This window comes from Xylaria bambusicola, assembly GCF_022495145.1.
Source record: "Xylaria bambusicola strain CBS 139988 unplaced genomic scaffold F5B22scaffold_13, whole genome shotgun sequence".
NCBI lineage: Eukaryota > Fungi > Ascomycota > Sordariomycetes > Xylariales > Xylariaceae > Xylaria > Xylaria bambusicola.
The window spans coordinates 740146-758838 of record NW_025953566.1 but is presented as its reverse complement, the minus strand read 5'-3'; the positions used below and the strand labels follow the sequence as shown (position 1 = coordinate 758838).

The 18693-nt window shown below is 48.5% G+C and overlaps 1 protein-coding gene across 1 annotated transcript; it reads right to left on the bottom strand.

Annotated features, from left to right (window-relative positions):
• Window positions 1-5500: 5500 nt before the first annotated feature.
• On the bottom strand, window positions 5501-18044 carry F5B22DRAFT_635407 (uncharacterized protein; the record flags this gene model as incomplete). Its single annotated transcript, XM_047977132.1, has 24 exons — window positions 5501-5521; window positions 5841-9477; window positions 9511-9647; window positions 9678-9828; window positions 9859-10447; window positions 10509-12912; window positions 12949-13287; window positions 13327-13436; window positions 13470-13494; window positions 13531-13601; window positions 13635-13705; window positions 13745-13752; window positions 13795-14016; window positions 14050-14206; window positions 14237-14280; window positions 14314-14393; window positions 14424-14637; window positions 14668-14829; window positions 14869-14909; window positions 14940-15105; window positions 15147-16492; window positions 16578-17407; window positions 17548-17552; window positions 17592-18044. 24 exons carry the CDS (start codon window positions 18042-18044, stop codon window positions 5501-5503), a joined length of 11283 nt encoding a protein of 3760 aa, XP_047832454.1.
• Window positions 18045-18693: the final 649 nt, after the last annotated feature.

The following is an 18693-nucleotide window of genomic DNA, read 5'->3' as shown; positions in this document are numbered from 1 at the left end:
ACGGAGACAGCAATAGATGATAGTAGTCAAAATAGACGGATTTTACCAGTTCATCAGCAAGGGCCTTGCAAACGTGATTTAATGCGCTCCATCGACTTCCTAAGCTTCTTGGGTAGTGCGCTGGGGTTGCTCTTGTCCCCTTCTCTTGTAACCTCCATCAGTCTCAGTGTCTAGCGACGTGATAATGTCGGAGTCACCGCAAAGATTTTCTCATCCTATCTAATGGCTAGTCACCCTTGTCAAATTAGTCTTAGGATCAGACCCAAGCACCCGGATCCCAAGACCAATTATAGTGTCTGCTCTTCCCTCCCGCATTGGGTCTCTTTTCATTTCCCTCGCCTTCTTTTTCTCACTTTCAGGCCAGGGATTATTCCTTATGTACCGGTACACTCATACTTGCTTCTACCAGCTCCCCAAATTCAGTACGATGTTGTACAAGGTTGGTTGGAAGATTGAAGGTGACAGGCGAACTCGGGACGCTTGCCGTGCTTGACAAACATGGCTAGGCGAGATATCTGTTTCACAGACCTAGGTATGGACTGCGCCTCCTAGCCTGTGATTAAATCAGAGGACCTAAGTTAGCGCATTGTATCTACACGTGTACGTACTCTCCGGCAGATGGACACATGGCTAAATATAATCTTAATGGTGAAGCCCTATTTCTCAGCTGCAACCGCTGAGTGGTAGGCGATGGTCTAGTGTAAATCTAGGCAGATTAGTTTCTTGGAGAACATGCCTACCTACCTTCGTAGGTATCTACCGGTATGCTGGTTCTATAAGATTTAAGAATACCTAATCGTTTGCAAGAAGACAGCACTCAAGGATAAAGAGCAAAAGGAGCAGGACTGGGACGTTCTAAGTCCCTGAAGCCATAATTTACTGAAAATCAATGCGCATTACGAAGTAGTTTGTTCAGAGGTAATTCCAGATTCACATGACAAATAGTGTATACACACTAAGAAGGATGGGCACACACACAATCACAGCCAACAAACCAAACCAAACGCAACCCAAACATGCAGACACGGAAAGCACACGAAGACCACACCAGCGCGCCGCTAACTGATGGTGGCCAACAATGTGGAAATGATCACAACATCAGTTCTGGTGTAGTGTGGCATGGAAAGAAAGGAAAGAAGGATTCTATCACACCACCACGATACCACACCACATAGTACTGTACACTACACTTCTGTGTAAGTAGGAACAGGGCGCAAGACCAAAAAAAAAAAAGGTCCCAAGAGCCAGAGCAGCATGATGGATGGCACCGATGTCGCAGCTGAGACGGCCACGTACAGTAATTGGACACCCTACCTGCACCAACCTGGTGGTACCCTGACCAAGAACGGATGGACGGGGGATGATGGTCAATACTTACGGGGGCCTTGTCTCGGCTGAAGAGCTGAGACGACGATGATGAGTGGAGGAATAACTAGGTACTTCCTGGATGGTGTGGATGTACCCTTTACCTTGTACACTGCTTGTACCCTCACGCACTCGTCTACCTACATCCCGTCTACCTACAGTATAGTAGTACACATCTACATGTAAGTAAGTAAGAGGTAAGTAAGCAGTGTAGCGCTGGTTACACACACGATGCCGAACCCTTCTTCGTCGCAATTTAGCAAACCCTGTCCATCCATGTGTGGACCCTGTCACAGTCCCCTAAAAGGTTAGACAAGTGTGCACTTTACAGTAACAAAGCGATAGCCAGAAAGTAGAATTACGGTAGCATCGCTGTCAGAATCTCCTCTGCTCTATCGCCGCCACCAAAAACAAAACTATGTCGTCATCTCCCGTTTCTTGACTCTTTAATTAGGTACCTACCCTTACCTGCCTGACCTGCTGACCCCAAGCCAAAATATCATCCGCCGTTGGTTTAATGTGGGTTGTGCCTGGCGCTAAGTCTTTCTCCCCTGTTTGACACGTTTTTTCTTGTCTCATCCTTGTCTAATCAGTTCAACAAGCGAAGTGGGAAATACCTATACCGGTATACATACATCTAATCTAACGTAGTAGTATCGACATACATACTTACAAGTAGGTGGTGGGTGGTAGTATTCCCTATATGATATACTTATATCTGTGCAAACAATTTGCAACCATTTCCTGGATACTTTTATATGTCGCAATCTTGATGTAGCATACGTAAGACGATTGCGATTGATCAAACTGACAACACACCGGTAGCCCATGGTGTGTTGCCGGCATCTCTCGACGTGTGCCACCACGATGCCTCATTTTTTCTTGCTTACTTTTTTCTACATGTACCGTAATTCCCAGGCCCCTCTGACCCGGCCGCATGCTGTGCGCCACACACCACACACACCACACATCTATGCAAACACCATTTAGAACATGGTGATTCGCCAGGATGGGTACTCAAAGCATGAAGTCCTTGTATGGCTGTGCAGATAGATGTATACATACATACTTGTATCATATCTCTATACTTCATCGGTACCAGACATGTCATCGGGTAATATGAATTTCCCGCATATCTAGCACATGTATAGGCATTGTTTTACATACATACACCGCACTATAAATGCCCAATAATGAGAAGATATGTGTACCTACCGATGTCTATATCGTTTTTTTGTCTTAAATCGGCTGTGCCAGAAACACAGAGTGCATACTGTATGCAACCTTGAAAAGTTCGTCACTCGTCCATTTTATTTATCCGAGACCTCCGCTTTACGGACCGACCGTGAGCCAGAATTTGCACCTAACTTTGCCGACCTGCATGCATGCACGCACTCATGCATCCAATCTATCGGTGAAACCGTTTCAATATGAGGTTATTTTTCCCTTTCCTTTTTTTTTGTGGCTTTTTTTGCCCCCATATTGTTCCTTTCTTCCTATGATATGTGCCTCTGAGTACGTACTCTCCCTACATGAAAATAACACAGCAAATACATGTTAAAAAGAAGAAACTGAGACACCAAAAAGGAAGTGCAGATTACATTGGCAATAATAGATAAATAAGTAAACAGACAGTCATAGATTTGAGCTCAGAAACCAGCAACTATTTACTTACACCTGGGTGCATTGTAGCACACTTACTCGGCCATCTCATCCCTCGGCCCCTTCACCGCTCACATACCTACTAGCTTGACCTGGCCACATCTACTTAGGACGCATATGCCTCACATCGCCATCGGTGTCATGCATCTCAATGCCATAGTTACTAGGTAGTAGGATCATGCACCGGGTCGTCCATCCGGACAACGAGGCGGCAATGCACGCTCGACTTCCGCGTTCGTGACCGCTGATCGTGACGTGTTAACCGCAACATCCGGACCACGCCCCTCGCCCCTGAGTCTTGTGAGACGCTCATATAAGAACTTGGGAGGTATTACATCATTTGCTTCGGGTTGCTGTTTAGGACTTCTGCATGCTTACTCTTGCGTCTTGTTAAGATCAGCGCCGTTTATACCTCCTTCTCGCTTGGACAGAGGCAATTAATTGTCGGGGGAAAGGGCAGTGTGATTGTGGTTAAATCAAATCTTGATAGTTTAGGTGTTTATACGGAGATGTTAGATTGCGAGCTGTAAAACAAATGCTACACATATATGCTATATCGTGAGAATAGTAGAAGTCTCCTCCCACGACTGCGTTATCAATTGAATAGAGAAATAGCTTATAAGGAGATATAGATTGCTTTACTGCTTAATCGCAAGCAACTATTCAGACGTAAGAAGTGTATTAAGATATGAAGATTGAACTTGCAAGGATGTTAAACCTTGTTAACTTATATAATGCTAGATAAGTTATGACCTAGTATAAAAGTAAAGTAAGTTATCATAAGAATTATTCTATATCTAGGATTTGCGAAGTTATGGGCGATGAAACATGGAGATTCGTATATGGTCCACATCGAGATATATCATGTCAGAAAATTAACTAAGTTAGAATGCATTGTTTCCTTCGCTGTTGTTACAGTTAAATTATCAATGTCATCTTTCCATTGCCCTTGGTCAACAAACTCACATCAATGACTAATATTTTCATCATGAGTATCTGAGATATAATATGCCCAACCTAGAAGCCAACATTGCCTAGATAAAATAAGATCGACACTAGAGGGCTGATGTTAAGCATGTAGAAGCCCATACATATAGATGAAACTTGTCTGTATTGTTTTCATCTACCAAGACTAGGGTAGCATCAGCCTTGTTCCTTCCTAGCCGCCCCGGCCGTGGCAGGTCAACAACGATATAAAAAGCCCATGTAACGTAATGTTGCTATACCACATTACACAAGACGCATGTACGATCCATCCTACAAAATGCATGTCGGGTACCTCCGGGTGGCAAAGTAGGATATAAAGACATCACGTTGGATAATCAACGTCGGAGTGGGATTGCATAGAAACTAGGAAGGACTAATAAGCCGCTGTTGTGGTCTCGTGGTCAGCTAGGGGGGATTATTAGGCATTTGATCGAGACTTTTCTTTTGATAGGAGTTGAAGAATTCGCAATACTGAACATCCGATACGAAAGCTTCTGTTGGCTCGTCGCGGCCGTGCCGGACCCTCGTAATCGCCCGGACCTCCGTCTTGCTAACGGCACATTAATTTCACCAGTGCACCGCATCAAGGACTGTAGCGAGCTTTGAATGTTAGTAGGTGGTGTAACGGGCTTACTTACCTTGATTCCTTGCATATTCAAGCTATGTTCAGTCATCTAGTCGTGACTAATACATCGCGATTGAGTCCTGATTTCTCCTGTCGATAGCGATCATGAGAGTTATTAACTACACCCATTATCTTGATTCCTGCCTGTCACGATCCTAAGGCTACAGATAGAGAGGCTCGCTATATGTAGCCCTAGCCTAACCGCGAAGGTTTAAACTTTCGTGCAACAATGAATGCCACAGTAGGTACTCCATGGTTGTGGTTCTCATCCCACCGCTGATTTCGCAGAGTCTTCTTCGACGTTCTGAACCCGACTCAGCAAGTTTACTCTGACCCTCAATAGAAAGCCTACTCGACGCCGGGGTTTAAGCTGGTGAGAGTGAGAGCTAATAAGGATGTCGCTGAAGAATGGACCCCTTTTCAAGATGAACTCTAATCATGGTCAACTCGGCCCAGCGATGTAGTAGAGGCACATTAACTGCACCAGATGATTAATCTTTCATACTATCTTTATCTCGTGATTACATGTTGCTTCTAGCGCTCGCTGCATGTAATTTCAGGGAACTGGCTGTGACAATAGTAAAGCTTTTCCGTTGTAGTTCTAGCGAAGTAAATGTCTTGCTGATGGCTCAAAACTCACTATTACTACTAGATTCTAATAGCATTTTAATCAACAAGTGACAAGATTATGTAGTATAAGAGCAACGGCGAATTTGCATTTATAGGATCGTTCTACCTGCCTATCATCTATTACTATCACCACTTTATATCACTAGAATTAGTATGGGCTTCACATCACTGTTTTCGCACCTTTTGATTTAGTTAGGTACTTAATTAGTACTTAAAATCTGCCTGGGGTACTTATTTCGACAAGGGGTAAATCTTTATACACGGGATGTAGTATATCAGCTTAATGAGAAAATATTCTTATATGAGAGTATCTATAAAACAAACCTCGAGCCTAGCTGGAAATTAGATCCCTCCAGTACTCCAAACGCCGATACATGAGCAAAATATCAACACTGTTTGCCGATAATACATAATAAATCCATATACCTCATCTTCGCGTTTCTGCACCCCCAATAGTGGCTTCGTGTGAAGCTAAGAAGTAATTGAAGCCTTGTTGCTTTGCGTGTCCGAGCCATCTGACAATGGGCACCTGCTTCAGCTTGCGAGATTCCTGCTCCTTTAGGAGTTTCACGAGTTCGGGCATAGTGGTAGTAATCTCACTCTCATAGTGAAAGAACTTTGTGCATTCCGCCCGTTGCTCCTCAAGCATCGAGGTGCTCAGCCACTGAGCGACTTGTGCGGCGGGTATCATATCGAGCCGGCCACCCCAACCGCTTGTATCAGGCATCAGCCCTGTCGCATCGACGCACCTAGCAAATTCATCAAGCGCCTGTTTCGGCGAAGGCTTCTGTTGCGACGCGGGAAGGAAGCGATGGATGAAGGATGGGACGCCGAGGGTTTCTTGAGATCGCTCAAGGATACGCTCGCTGGCCCAGCGCGTCGCGACGTAGCCGTCGGTTCCATCGGCAGGCGGGGTTTGACTGGCTGCCGAGGCAGCAACCGCTGGCTTGTCGTGAGGTAGGACGCCAACTGTGGAAATATAGTGAATAGATGCGTGTCGGGGCGCCGCCAGTTTGACCACCTCTTTCGTGGGGAGAACACTACTAGACCGGAGCACATTGTAGTTGTCCCAGAAGGACCGAGCGCCGCCCATGTGAATAATTACATCAGCTTGACTTGCTAGCGCACGGAATTCATCTTCCGAAAGGCCGAGAAGAGGGGAGGAGAGATCGCCTTGATGGTACTTGACTTTGCTGAATGGATGCAGCATTCGACCTGGCTTTTCTCTTACCGCTACACAATGGATCATATCGACGTCCGACCTAGCAACCAGTTGTGGAAGGAGATATCTGGAAAGGTAGCCTGTTCCCCCAGTGACTAAAACGGTCTTGCTTTTTCGCTCACCAGCTTCGACGGGTGGAACAGTCCGAAGGAAACTGGGGATTGTAGGCGGCGCTGTCTCCTGTTCCCAGTCAATCGGCTCCGTAGTCGAGCTCTCCTCGATCTTGCGTGCCATTTGTGCTAGCGTGTTGGCGCTTAGGAGCTCAACTAGGGGCATAGCGATACGGAAAGTCTTGCGAATACGTTGCTGCAGGCGGATGATCAACAGGGAGTTGCCACCGATAAGGAAGAAGTTAGTTGACGGGCTAATTTCAAAACCAAGCGCCTCAATGCTCTTTCCAAGAACTTCTTGCCATAGCCCCTTCAGCTGCATCATTGTCTCAGTAAGCTCTGAGTCTTGGGATGTATCTTTCATTCGCTTGGGTAGAGCCATCTTCTGTATGGCTTTGCGATCAACCTTCGAGTGATTTGTGAGAGGCAGCTTGTCGAGCGGGATTGCTACAACAGGCACCATGTACTGGGGAACTGGTAGGTCTCTTAGAAGACGCTCCAGGAAGGCCTCTTTGGTATCAATCTCCTGGTTGGGTGCAAACACGACGTGCGCCACCAGGAACTCGGGATCACCTTCGCGGAGCGTGACGACAGCTTCATTCAGTGCGCCTCCAGCCGCAGCGACGATGTTGCTTTCTATATCGCTTAGCTCAATACGGAGGCCTCGGATCTTGACTTGACTGTCACCAGCCAGGCGGTTGTGGAATACCATTTCGCCCTTCTCATTCAGGTGGCAGACATCACCCGTCTTATATAGACCGGTCCAGCCATTGGCGATGTCATCTGGTGTTGCGAAAGGATTCGTCAGGAAACACTTTTCAGTTAGGTCCTTATTTTTAAAGTAGCCTCGGGATACACTAGCACCGCCTATGCACAGCTCTCCGGGCATACCCACTGGCATCGGGTTCATCTTCCCATCCACGATGTATTTGTGGTAATTAGGCAGGGGATAACCGCAGGGGATACGACCCCAGGCTTCGAGGGCTTCTCTGTCACGGTAGGGTATCTCCATTTTCGTCGACGAAATAGAGATTTCAGTTGGGCCATACGAGTTGAAGACTCGTAGCCGCTGTAACCCAAGGTCGGCGAATTCTTGAGTGACAGTTGTCGTTAGGTTTTCGCCGCCGCCAAAAGCAAATCGCCATTGGGTTGCCTGTCGAAGATTATCACCACCGTACTGCATCCAGAGCAGGTACTCTGATGGTGTTGCCTTGGTATATGTGATGGAGTACCGTTGGAGGATCTCGGTAATCTCGAGTGGGTTTCCGCGTTTACTCCATGGAACCACATAGACCATGCCACCGTTGACGAGACCTGTGTACATTTGGTCGGACGAATGGTTGAATGTGAAAGCGCTTTGCTGTAGTACACGTTCTGCACCCAGCTTCCACATTTTCGTATAGCCTTCAATTTCGTTTCGGAGTCCTGAGTGTGTGACCATAATCCCCTTCGGAGTACCGGTCGAACCACTCGTATAAAGAATAGCGGCAATCGTATCAGCCTTGGCCAGGTTCTCAACAGGCCCCGAGGCGCTCTCCCCAAGCGTAGATACATCTATTAGGGCGGAGTTGGCCACGCCGAGCTGCGGTGCGTCAGTAATTGTAGTAGCATCTGCCAGGATAGCCAGTGGTTCACAGTCCTTTGCTACCGCCGCTAGGCGCGGCATTGGGTTTCGGAGATCTAATGGCACGTATGTTGCACCGACGCGCATAATGGCTAGCATAGAGCATGGCCAGTCAGCCGCTGCCTGCTGGAATACGAGTATCCGGGAGCCTGCGCCAGCTCCGACGTTCTGTAGCGCCTCTGCGATTGCCTCGATGCGGTTAACTAAATCAGTGTACGTGAGCTCCTTGCCAAATCCGTCCATGACGGCAACTTTGTCTGGATTCTCTAGCGCAACCTGGTCTATGCGATGTGGGAGCGTTTCGGGCCAGTCAGAGACCATTTTCCGGCCACGTCCGATTTGGACGGCCTGCGACAGCTCTTTGTCACTGAATTTCGGGATATCTTCAAGGGAAAGTGACGGATCACGAGTCAAGACATCGAGGAAGTGCGTGAATACCACAGTTAGAAGTTTTGCCGCCGTCAGATCATAGAGGCTCTTCTGCGCTCGAAACATGATGACCGAATCTGTAGGGAGATCTGTCACATCAATAGTAAGGTCATACGCTGTCTTCCCCGTGTGCACCTCCTTCATTTCGAACTGGGTGTTGCCAAAGGTCTGCTTCTCTTGAGCACCTTGTCTGTAATCAACAAATGCTTGGAAGAACGGGCTATAAGACGAATTCCGCGTAACATTCAACTCGGATAGGAGCACATCGAATGGCAAGCGTGATGTTTCAAGAGCCGCATAGGACGTTTGGCGCGCCTCGACAATAGCATCGGAAAACTTTTGATTATCTCGGCGGCGGAATCGCAATGGTAGTAGGTTTAGGAAGAACCCAATGCTACCCATCAGGTTACCATCGTTTCGAGCAGCGTCCGCAATGCCAATTGTCAAATCCTCTGCTTCGGTAAATCTAAACAACATGGTCTTGAAGGCGGCAAGATAGAAGTGGAATGGTGTGGATCGGTTCGCTTTTGATACCGATCTCACTCGCATAGCAAGTTCTTCCCCAAGCCTGAACTCGACCTGATGGGTGTCGAACTTCTTCATAGGAACCCTAGAGCTAGTTCGGGCCATTGGCAGCAGCGGGAGGACTGGGGGCTGCTCGCCGTAGGGGTAAACGCTGCGCCAATATTTAAGTTCTTTATTCATCTCTCCTTTTTCATAGGCTTGCCTCTGAGCCACCGAGAACTCTGGGTACTGGCGGGGCGTCGGTCCAAGTGATTGGCCGCTATAGGCCTTTTCTAAATCCGAAATAAAAACTTGGAGACTAACGCCGTCCAGAATGATATGATGGTGGTACATTAATAAATAATGAGACGAAGGCGACAACGTCAAGAGGACTAGGCGTAGTAACTCGCCACTGCCCATATCCAACTCTTCAGCCCTCAATTTCCCGTACTCTGTGGTGACATCATCCACGGAGTTGATCTTTTTGCACTGGAGTCGGATAGGAGACGTGGCGAGGACCTTTTGGCTAGCCTGTGAGATGTCGTTTTCATCTGCAACAAAAATCGTTCGGAGAGATTCATGTCCGGCAGCAACAAGCCTAACAGCCCTCTCTAAGTCACTGATGTGTAGATTTCCGGTGACGTGATAGTAGTAGGCTACGTTGTGCGTCCTCTGGTTTTCAAGTAGCTGCTGAAGAAACCAAAAACGAGACTGGCCTAGTGATATGGGCACGGTCTTCACAATTCGTTGTGGGGCGCGCTTCGGTGCTGGATTTGGGGTTGGCATAGGTACGGGTGAAGGAGAAGTAGAGGAAGCGCTGACCTTGGAATCGGAAACGGGCCCGCCGACTGCGTCAGATATATCGGAGGCAGCGGATGACACAGGGCCTGACGACCCTTCGGCGGGGGTGAAGACTTCACTTGCTGGGGTAGCCTGAGTATCCTCAGATTCTGAACCTGCCTCAGAAATAGTTTCCTTGGCTGGTGTCTTGGCCTTTGAGGCGGGTTTCTTGACTGTCTGTGTCGGCTTTGCGGGCTCAGCGGCCTGCGTGCCAATACTGGCAAGGAGCTCTTCTGGAAGTTTATCGAACGCGCTCTGACATAGTTCGGCTGGGGAGGCCCCGCCGACAACCTTGAGAACCGGAATATCAACTTTTAGTTCCTTTAGGAACCACGAACGGACTTCGACAGCAACTAGCGAATCGATACCGAGGTCGACGAGAGGAGCGTCTTTATCGATTGCCTGATCACCTAGTTGGATGATGATCCGCAGTTTCGTAGAGAAGCAATCTGCGAAATTTCCTACTTAGTACCATGCATATTTCTGTTATATTCTGACTAAGAAACTCACCTAGTAGGACCTCGAGTGCTTCTTCCTTTGTGGCCGCACTTGCAAGTTGCTGGGCGACAGGGAGTGTAGTTTTGTTATTCCGATCTCCAGTATCTGCACCAACGGCTTTCTTTTCGATCACGCAATGTGAGAAAAGAGGGTTGGTAAACCATGGACCCTTGACGTCCTCATCCTCGCGGAAGGATCTAATACCCATGGTTACGACAGCATCAGGAAGCTCTTTGTCGTCATCAGGGCTTGGGCACCCAGCTTGGATGGTTTCTGCAAACGCCAGGCGCAGATCCGTCTCGCTGATGGCTTGAATACCGAGGCCAATGAGCTGATCTCGAACAATTTGACCTACTGTTTCAATGTATCCAATACCGACGACACGGCCGATATCAAACGTTGACGCTGCTAGACCCCGCTTACGCCTCTGTCGGACCATCCCGTTGAGGTAGCCATTTCCTGCTGCATAGAAGGACTGACCTGCGTTACCCACAACACTTGATACAGACGAAAACATGACGAAGAAATCCAGATCGTCATCGCGGAAAGCGTCCTCTAAATTGTTGGCGCCGTCAACCTTAGGAGACAGGATCTCCTGCATCTTACTTGCCGACATTCTTGCAAATATCGAGTCGTGAAGGACCATGGCTCCGTGAGCAACACCCGCAACTGGTGGACAGGTTTCCCTGATGATTTGCACGCACTTCTCTACACTTTTTTGGCTGGTAACATCCATTGGGAGCACTTTCACTGTTGCATTTGTTCCCTCGAAAGATGCCAACCATTTTTCATCAACAGCAGGGCGGCGACTGGTAAGGACAACACAACCTGCTCCATTCTGCACCATGAACTCACAAAGTGATTGTCCAAGCCGCGAGCTCACACCAGCAAGAAGATATGTCCTGTCCTTCGAGAACATGCTCCTACTGTCTAGCGGTCGAATAAGAGCCTTGACTGTTCCATCAGAGGGCCAGTGAATGGCAGTTGTTGTGCTAAACGTAGTAGATTTCACGACTTCTTCAAGCTGAATAACCAAATCTTCAACTGATCCATTGGTATACGATGCTGCATCTAAGACAGCTTCTGCCAGCCGAGTCTTTAATGACTCTGTCTTGTAAGATCGGCTCAATGATGACTGGCTTCGTAGTAAGTCTGACGGTTCAACCTTTCTGCAATGCGTAGGCAACGAATGCGCGATCCGGATGCTTAAAGGGCTAGATTCGGCAGCCAAGAATGAGGTTAGGTCAAAGAAATGCGTAGGAGCTATATCTTGAAGGGCTTTCCGAATGACATGTTGAGGAGCACGTGCGCTCAGCTTAGTCCATGCTAGATCATGTGCATCACTAGAAGCATCGGCATTGTAAGCGAAGGTGATGCGAATATCTTTAGAGGCAGCGTGTCGCGACAGAGCGGCAGCGAGGTACCGGTCCTTGCCAGAACCGAGGGCGACTATGCTGCTTCCTGGGGAAACCTTTTCTATCAAGCTTCTCGCCAGCAATTCACTAGCCACAGATACTAGCAGACCGTCGTCTGTTTGTCCTTCCTCTTGAGCGACAGGAGTATTTACGCTCGCGATTACAGCACGTTCTTTGGTGTTGGTTGTTGATAGAAGGACGGTTGAGCCATCTGCGCTAACGCCGATATATAAGTACACATCATCAACAATGTTGAGTGCCATCAAGCTGGAGCTCGAGACCTTGATGAGGCTATCATGTTGGGCTTGACGTTTCACAACTGGCCCAACGTCTACCAAAGAAGCAGGCGAGTTGGCGGATGGAGGGGAAATGGAAATATTTGTCTTGGCGACTGGCACCTGCTTGCTGACGACGCGTCGAGCAGAATTCAGCCTGGCATTCTGACCATCATTCTTGATCAGCCTGGGAACTTTAAGTTTGCCGTTGTCAATAAATGCCTCTCGTTCTGTTGACCACATGAGCTCCGCTGGGCTGGCCTCCCATTCATCCAAAGCGTAGATCTGAAGGAGATGCTCTGCGATCATTTTAGGTACATTCTCATTATCTAAATCCGAAATATCGAGGTTGTTCAGACTTAGATGAGCCGACTCAGCACGTAACACACGACTGAATGCAACACTTGCCATGTGGTATGGTTGGTCAACTAAGGCACCTTGGGTAACCCACAGAATGTGCTTAGCCTGATCGGCAAGTCGCTTCAGGCCCTCCATATTTTCTTCTGTGATGCTCTTGAAGATCGGGGAGTCGAGGTCAATTAGATTGATAAAGGTGCTCATGGGAGCCAACTCAAGCGCCTGCTCTTCAGTAGGGAAGGTCTCAAGGATAGTAACCTCACCGCAGAAGCGTTGAAGTTGGTCTGAAAGCTCTTCGGCAATACGAGAAGTCTCAAGTTTTCCATTTCCGAGGATCACAAGACTGTCAATGTAAACCGAAGTCGACGCCTTCGATGAAGCGAGGGGCCGTCGTAAGAAGTGCACTCGATCGTCGACAGCTTGTGAAGCTATAATGGATGCTGGCCAAGCCACTGGATTAATGTCGGGAGTGATAGCATCGATTCCTGCAAAACCTGCTTTGCGGAGCTCGGCGTTCCACACCTTCGGGGAGACAATTGGAACCAGTTTGCGATTATCATCTACTCCAAACCACCAACCAGGCAGACTACCGAAGATGAAGCAAGTTCGAAGGGGGTTTGGGTTGGTTATCTCTAGGAGCAAGAGGTAACCACCGGGCTTCAGTAACTGTCTTGTATTGGTCAAGGTGGTATTGAGCGATGGAGTAGCATGGAGAACATTGGATGCGATGATAATGTCGTACGACTGTGCTTCATATCCTTGAGTCATCGGCGACTTCTCCACATCTAGAGTCTTGAATGTCATCTTGTCGATGTACTCTTTAAATGCCTCTTCGGCGTTACCAAAGAAACCGGAGGAGATATCAGTGTACGTATAGTGGGACATTCTGTGCCCTACGGCATCAATGACGGATTTCGTCGCGCCACCTGTACCAGCACCGATCTCAAGAATCTTCGCGTGAGGGTAACGATGTGTGATCTGCTTCACCATACCTGCCAAGAAGCCGTTATATTCTTGAGCACCAAGACAGTACTTGTAATAATCATCTAGTAGATTATCTCGCATGAGATGTTCCAAGATCGTCGTTTCACCCCGAACGGCAGCAGGGATATTCTCGCCAACGGCCGTAATCATTTTGATATCCGTGTCACCAGCGAGCGGGCTAATGAGCACATTAATGACATCAGCTGTGTCTTTAGACCATTCTCTCTTTATAGTTGGGTGTTTCCCACTAGAAGCCGTTGAGAGAACATGATTTACCCAGTTGCGAAGATGTAAGAAGTGAGGCTGACTATCGTGCCAATCTTTATCCGTGAGCTCAGCGTCCCATTTGCGGACATAATAGTAACACAACCTCTCTCCAATATTGGCAACCTCGATTTCATGCTCAGAGGGGTGTAGGTCTTTCAGAACGGCAACTCCATCAGGTGCCGCGACGTCGATTTTAGTGTGGGTGTACATTACACGATCATTCTCTTCTGTCGCGGGAGCAAATGGTTTAATCACGAGATCCTCAACCTGAATCATGCCGTGTTGGCCATCCTCACTAAATAGGTCAATACATCCAGAAAAGGATTCCGAAGCATTGTTCAGCACTGAAGACACTGGCACTGGAGACCCAGTTGTAGGTTGCATAGCGCATACCTCTGGGTTAATCCTGATGCTTCGGATCGCTGTTGGCACATGCAGTGACCAAAGGTGATCATCCCCAGGCGCGGAGTAGGCCAAGATAGAGGCCTGAAATGCAACATCAAGCGTGCTTGGGTGAACCAAGTATACATAGTCGTCGGGATTAGGGTAGGCATAGGAGTCTATCTGTCCAACAAGATAACCTAGCCTCCGCTTCGCCGCTGACAGCGTTCTGAACGGGCCGGTGTAACCGTAACCCAGTGTGGAAAGAGACGAGTAGAAGTAATCAATGTCGATAGGATACATGTTGTAATCTTCTACAGGCGCACAGGCCAGTGCGTTCACATTGGGGGCGCCGTAAGTGATCTTAACGGTACCTGAAGCCACTAGTTCTAGCTCTCCCTTTGATCCGGTATTAACGACTTGCAGGGCATAGCAGGAGAAGTCGGCAGTGGTGAACTTGCTCTGATTGTGTTGGATCGCCGTGAGTGTAACGAGAGTTTCAACGCCGGAGATGTCTCCATCTTGAAACGCTATCGCCCTAGGTAAAGTCAGGTCGTTGAGCTCGAAGAGTTCGACAGGCTTATCTCCCGCTAGGCTTCGTGAGGCTTCCAGGGCCATCGCAACATAGCCGGCAGCGGGGAAGACAATCTGGCCCTGCAATTGATGGCCGTTGAGCCAGGGGATTTCAGACACTTTTAGCACGTTAGACCAACGTAAGTCGTGGCCATTAGAATCTGTTGACGGGAGCCCCAACAACTCGTGACTGGGAACCTTCGTTGAGCGCATCTTCCGAGACTTGCGCGACTCGTTCCAATAAGATCTAGTATGATTCCACTGGTAGGATGGTAGGTTGACGACCAGTTTTGGCTGGCGAACTGTAGATGTCATAGCCTTCTCGTAAGACTGGAAATCAATTGCCTGCCCACCGAGCTGAGCCCATAGGAAGCCCAGCGCATCCGAAATGCCTGCACGTCATCTTGCCCACGGCTCAAGACACCCGTGTAAGGAAGAGGATTTGGTCGCACATCTACAATATTCTGCGCGGCCGGCCCCTTGAGTGCTGGGTGAGGTCCGACTTCGATGGCCATGTTGATTCCATCATTGGCAGTCATGGCGTTTTTGACAGCGTCAGCAAAAAGTACGGCATTGGTCATATTGTCCCTCCAATAGGTGCCTTGTAGCTCAGCGATAGCATCCATAGGCTTTTCGCTAGGTACTACACTGGAAAACCAAGTGGCAGCATTTTTGTCTCTGTTCTTATTAACTTGTACGCCACATACTCTCAGAGCCTCGACATAAGGATCACCACAAGGTAGCATGTGATGAGAGTGATATGCGGTATCTACTTTTAATAGTCTGGCGAACTTTTTCTCTTCATCGAAGATCCTCTTAGCGTGGGTAATAGCGTCAGCGTCTCCTGAGAGGGTGACGCTGGCAGACGAATTGTGGGCAGCAATGGCTAGTCGACCCTTGAAGACTCGTAAATTGCAGAGTTCTTCTGCATCCTCCCATGAGGTACCCACGGCCAACATAGCGCCTTTCTGGTCGCTGCTACTACCAGCTAGGTATGCGTATAACCCTCGGTAGTACGCGACACGGATGGCATCATGGGCTGAGAGAAAACCAGCAGCGTACGCGGCACCGATCTCGCCTGAAGAATGGCCGACAACAGCGGAAAAGCCAATGCCAGCAGCCTTCAGAAGGTCAACAAGAACAATCTGGATTGCAGTGCACAGTGGTTGCGAGAGAGCAGCCTCGCCGATGCGCGACGTGTTAGCGTCTGCAAGCATCTCATCTCTTATTCTCCATTTAGGACGATCACCAGATGGTAAGGTAGCAAGGGATTCCTCAAGATATTCTATTCGCTTGCGAGCGAAGTCAGACGAAAGGATCAACTGAGCTCCCATTGCTGGCCACTGTGCCCCTTGGCCAGTGAAGACACCAACAATACATGGGGATGTGTATTGGCTGGCAGGGTTAGTTTTGATACCAATGGTTGAACCAGGCTTTTCTTTCACCAAGGACAGCTTGGCGTCAATTTTTGAGACCAGCTCGTCAATAGTTTGCGCAGAAAACGATGCCTTGAACTGGAAATGAGTTCTGCGCTTTTGTAACGTCCAAGCCAAATCAGATGGGTTAATGTCAGGGTGTGCTTTGAGATGATTTGAATATGCTTGTAGAGTTCCGACCAAACCAGCTTCAGTTGCAGAGGAGAAGACGAATGGAGTAAACAGTTTGCTCTTGACAAAAGCTACAGTTTCTCCATCAGCTCCCATATACTGCTCGAGAATAGCATGTGCATTGCTGCCACCAAATCCTGTAATAGGGGAAGTTAGAGTTCGTTCCATATTAACACAGTATACTTCTTTAACGAAGTGTTATTAGAATTTGATCTCACTTACCGAAGCTGTTAACACTCGCACGTCGAGGGACGCCTTCGGGTAGCTTCGGCCACGGAACAGGCTGTGTCGCAATCTGCAAGCCGTGATAGAAGGGCTCAATGTCTGGATTCAGACGGTTAAACAGCAAGTTCGGTGCAATCAATCCGTTCTGAATACTGGCAGAGCTCTTGAGGAGACCAGCGAGACCCGCGGAGCCCTCCAGGTGGCCGATGACCGTTTTCACGGATCCCACGTATAGGGGCGTGTCAGCCTTAGTGCAATGACGACCGAAGGATTGGTAAATTGCAGCGGCCTCTCGAGGGTCTCCTGCTTTGGTACCAGTTCCATGCGCTTCGAAGAATTGGGGGCGGTCTAGAGGATTGTTGTCCGGGTCAAGCCCAGCTTTCGCATATGTTTGACGGATAAGCGCTGCTTGCGCCTCTGTACTTGGCATGGTGATGCCTCCAGTACGGCCATCTTGGTTTGTGCCGGTCTCACGAATAATAGATTCAATGTGGTCTCCGTCCGCAATAGCGTCGCATAGCTTCTTCAAGACAACTGCAGCCACACCCTCGCCACGGGCATAGCCGTCAGCATCAGCGTCCCACATGCGAGAGCGGCCAGTAGGCGAAAGCATGCTCAACTTGCTCTCAACAATAAAAGTCTCGGGGTTAAGTATCGCCTGAGTTCCACAGGCTACGGCCACACGAGATTCGCCGGTGCGTAGCGCTGTAACACCTTGGTGCACAGCAATCAGACTCGACGAACAGGCAGTGTCGATGGTCATACTTGGCCCGTGCCAGTCAAACACATAGCTCACTCTATTTGAAATAATCGCTCGGTTTGTTCCACTGCCATATCAAAGGGTGTTAGTCCAGGTCCTAATTACATACTTAATAGATTCACATAGATAAGGGTGATCACGTTTCTGGATTAGAATGTCACATACTGTGGCAATAGTTAGCTCTAGAAGACAATGGATATTTCCTACCAAGTCTGGGTCTCGGATTCGGCACAGCAGGTTTCGATACATACCGTAGCAAAATATTTGGGAATCGTGTCAAGGTCACGGATGCCTGTGTCCGCGTAGTCGACACTCATGGTACCCGTATACACAGCGGTGTCAGACCCACGTAGAGAGTCTAGTGTATGGCCACCTCTCTCAAGGGCTTCATACACAGTTTCCAGTAGCAGCCGTTGCTGAGGGTCGATTGAATCAGCCTCATTAGGACTAATATTGAAAAAAGCGGCATCAAACAGCTTAATGTCTTCATCAAGAAAATACGATTGCCGGACATTGGCGGTGCCGTGGTGACTTCCATCTGGGTGATAGAACCTAGCTGTATCGAATCGATCTTTGGGAACCTCTTGGCAAAGATCTCGTGGAGATTCAAGAAGTTTCCACAGCGCTGAGGGTGAGTTCGCTCCACCAGGGAAACGACACGCGCTGCCGACTATGGCAATGGGCTCTTGCTGTTGTGGCGCCATTGCAGCGATTGAATTTGAAGGGTAGATAGATAAAAGGTGATTGAGTATTAGAAGCTATTTCACGAGACCTAGACAGCAGCAACAAAGTGATCTTTCCATAGCTGTTCAAATGAAATGGTTGATGCAGAGCCCACGTTGTTGAAGTGCATGAACCACACGCGCAATCATGGCGTCTTCGATCATGCATGCGTTGTAACCTATATACTAGCATGTTGTAGCATTAATTGCTTCCGACAGACCCTCAAAATCAATATCACCGTGGCTGTTTCTATTGATAGTTACTGAGTCATTCCATCTTTATCGTGATCGGCCGACACCTGAAGCGGCAAGGCATTTCTAGAACGCCGTGCACGGCGATTTCTTTGACAAGGGGAACGATAAGCTGAGCCCTTGAGTGACCTCATCCTTATCCTACATCAGATGTTGAATTGAGATAGACATGCTGGAACCGGTCAGCGGTGAACGGTGGTAAATGACGCCGTAGGATGGAGACGGCCGATCTGCCGGGCTACCCTGGTATCTACCCCAGATTTTATTCCCCATTTGGTCTGTTGATCTATGACTTTCCCTATTCCGACAGTTTCCCAAGAACCGGCCGTCCGGTACGGAGTCCGAGAGGGGTCACTGTCCAAAAACCTCAGATTCATTG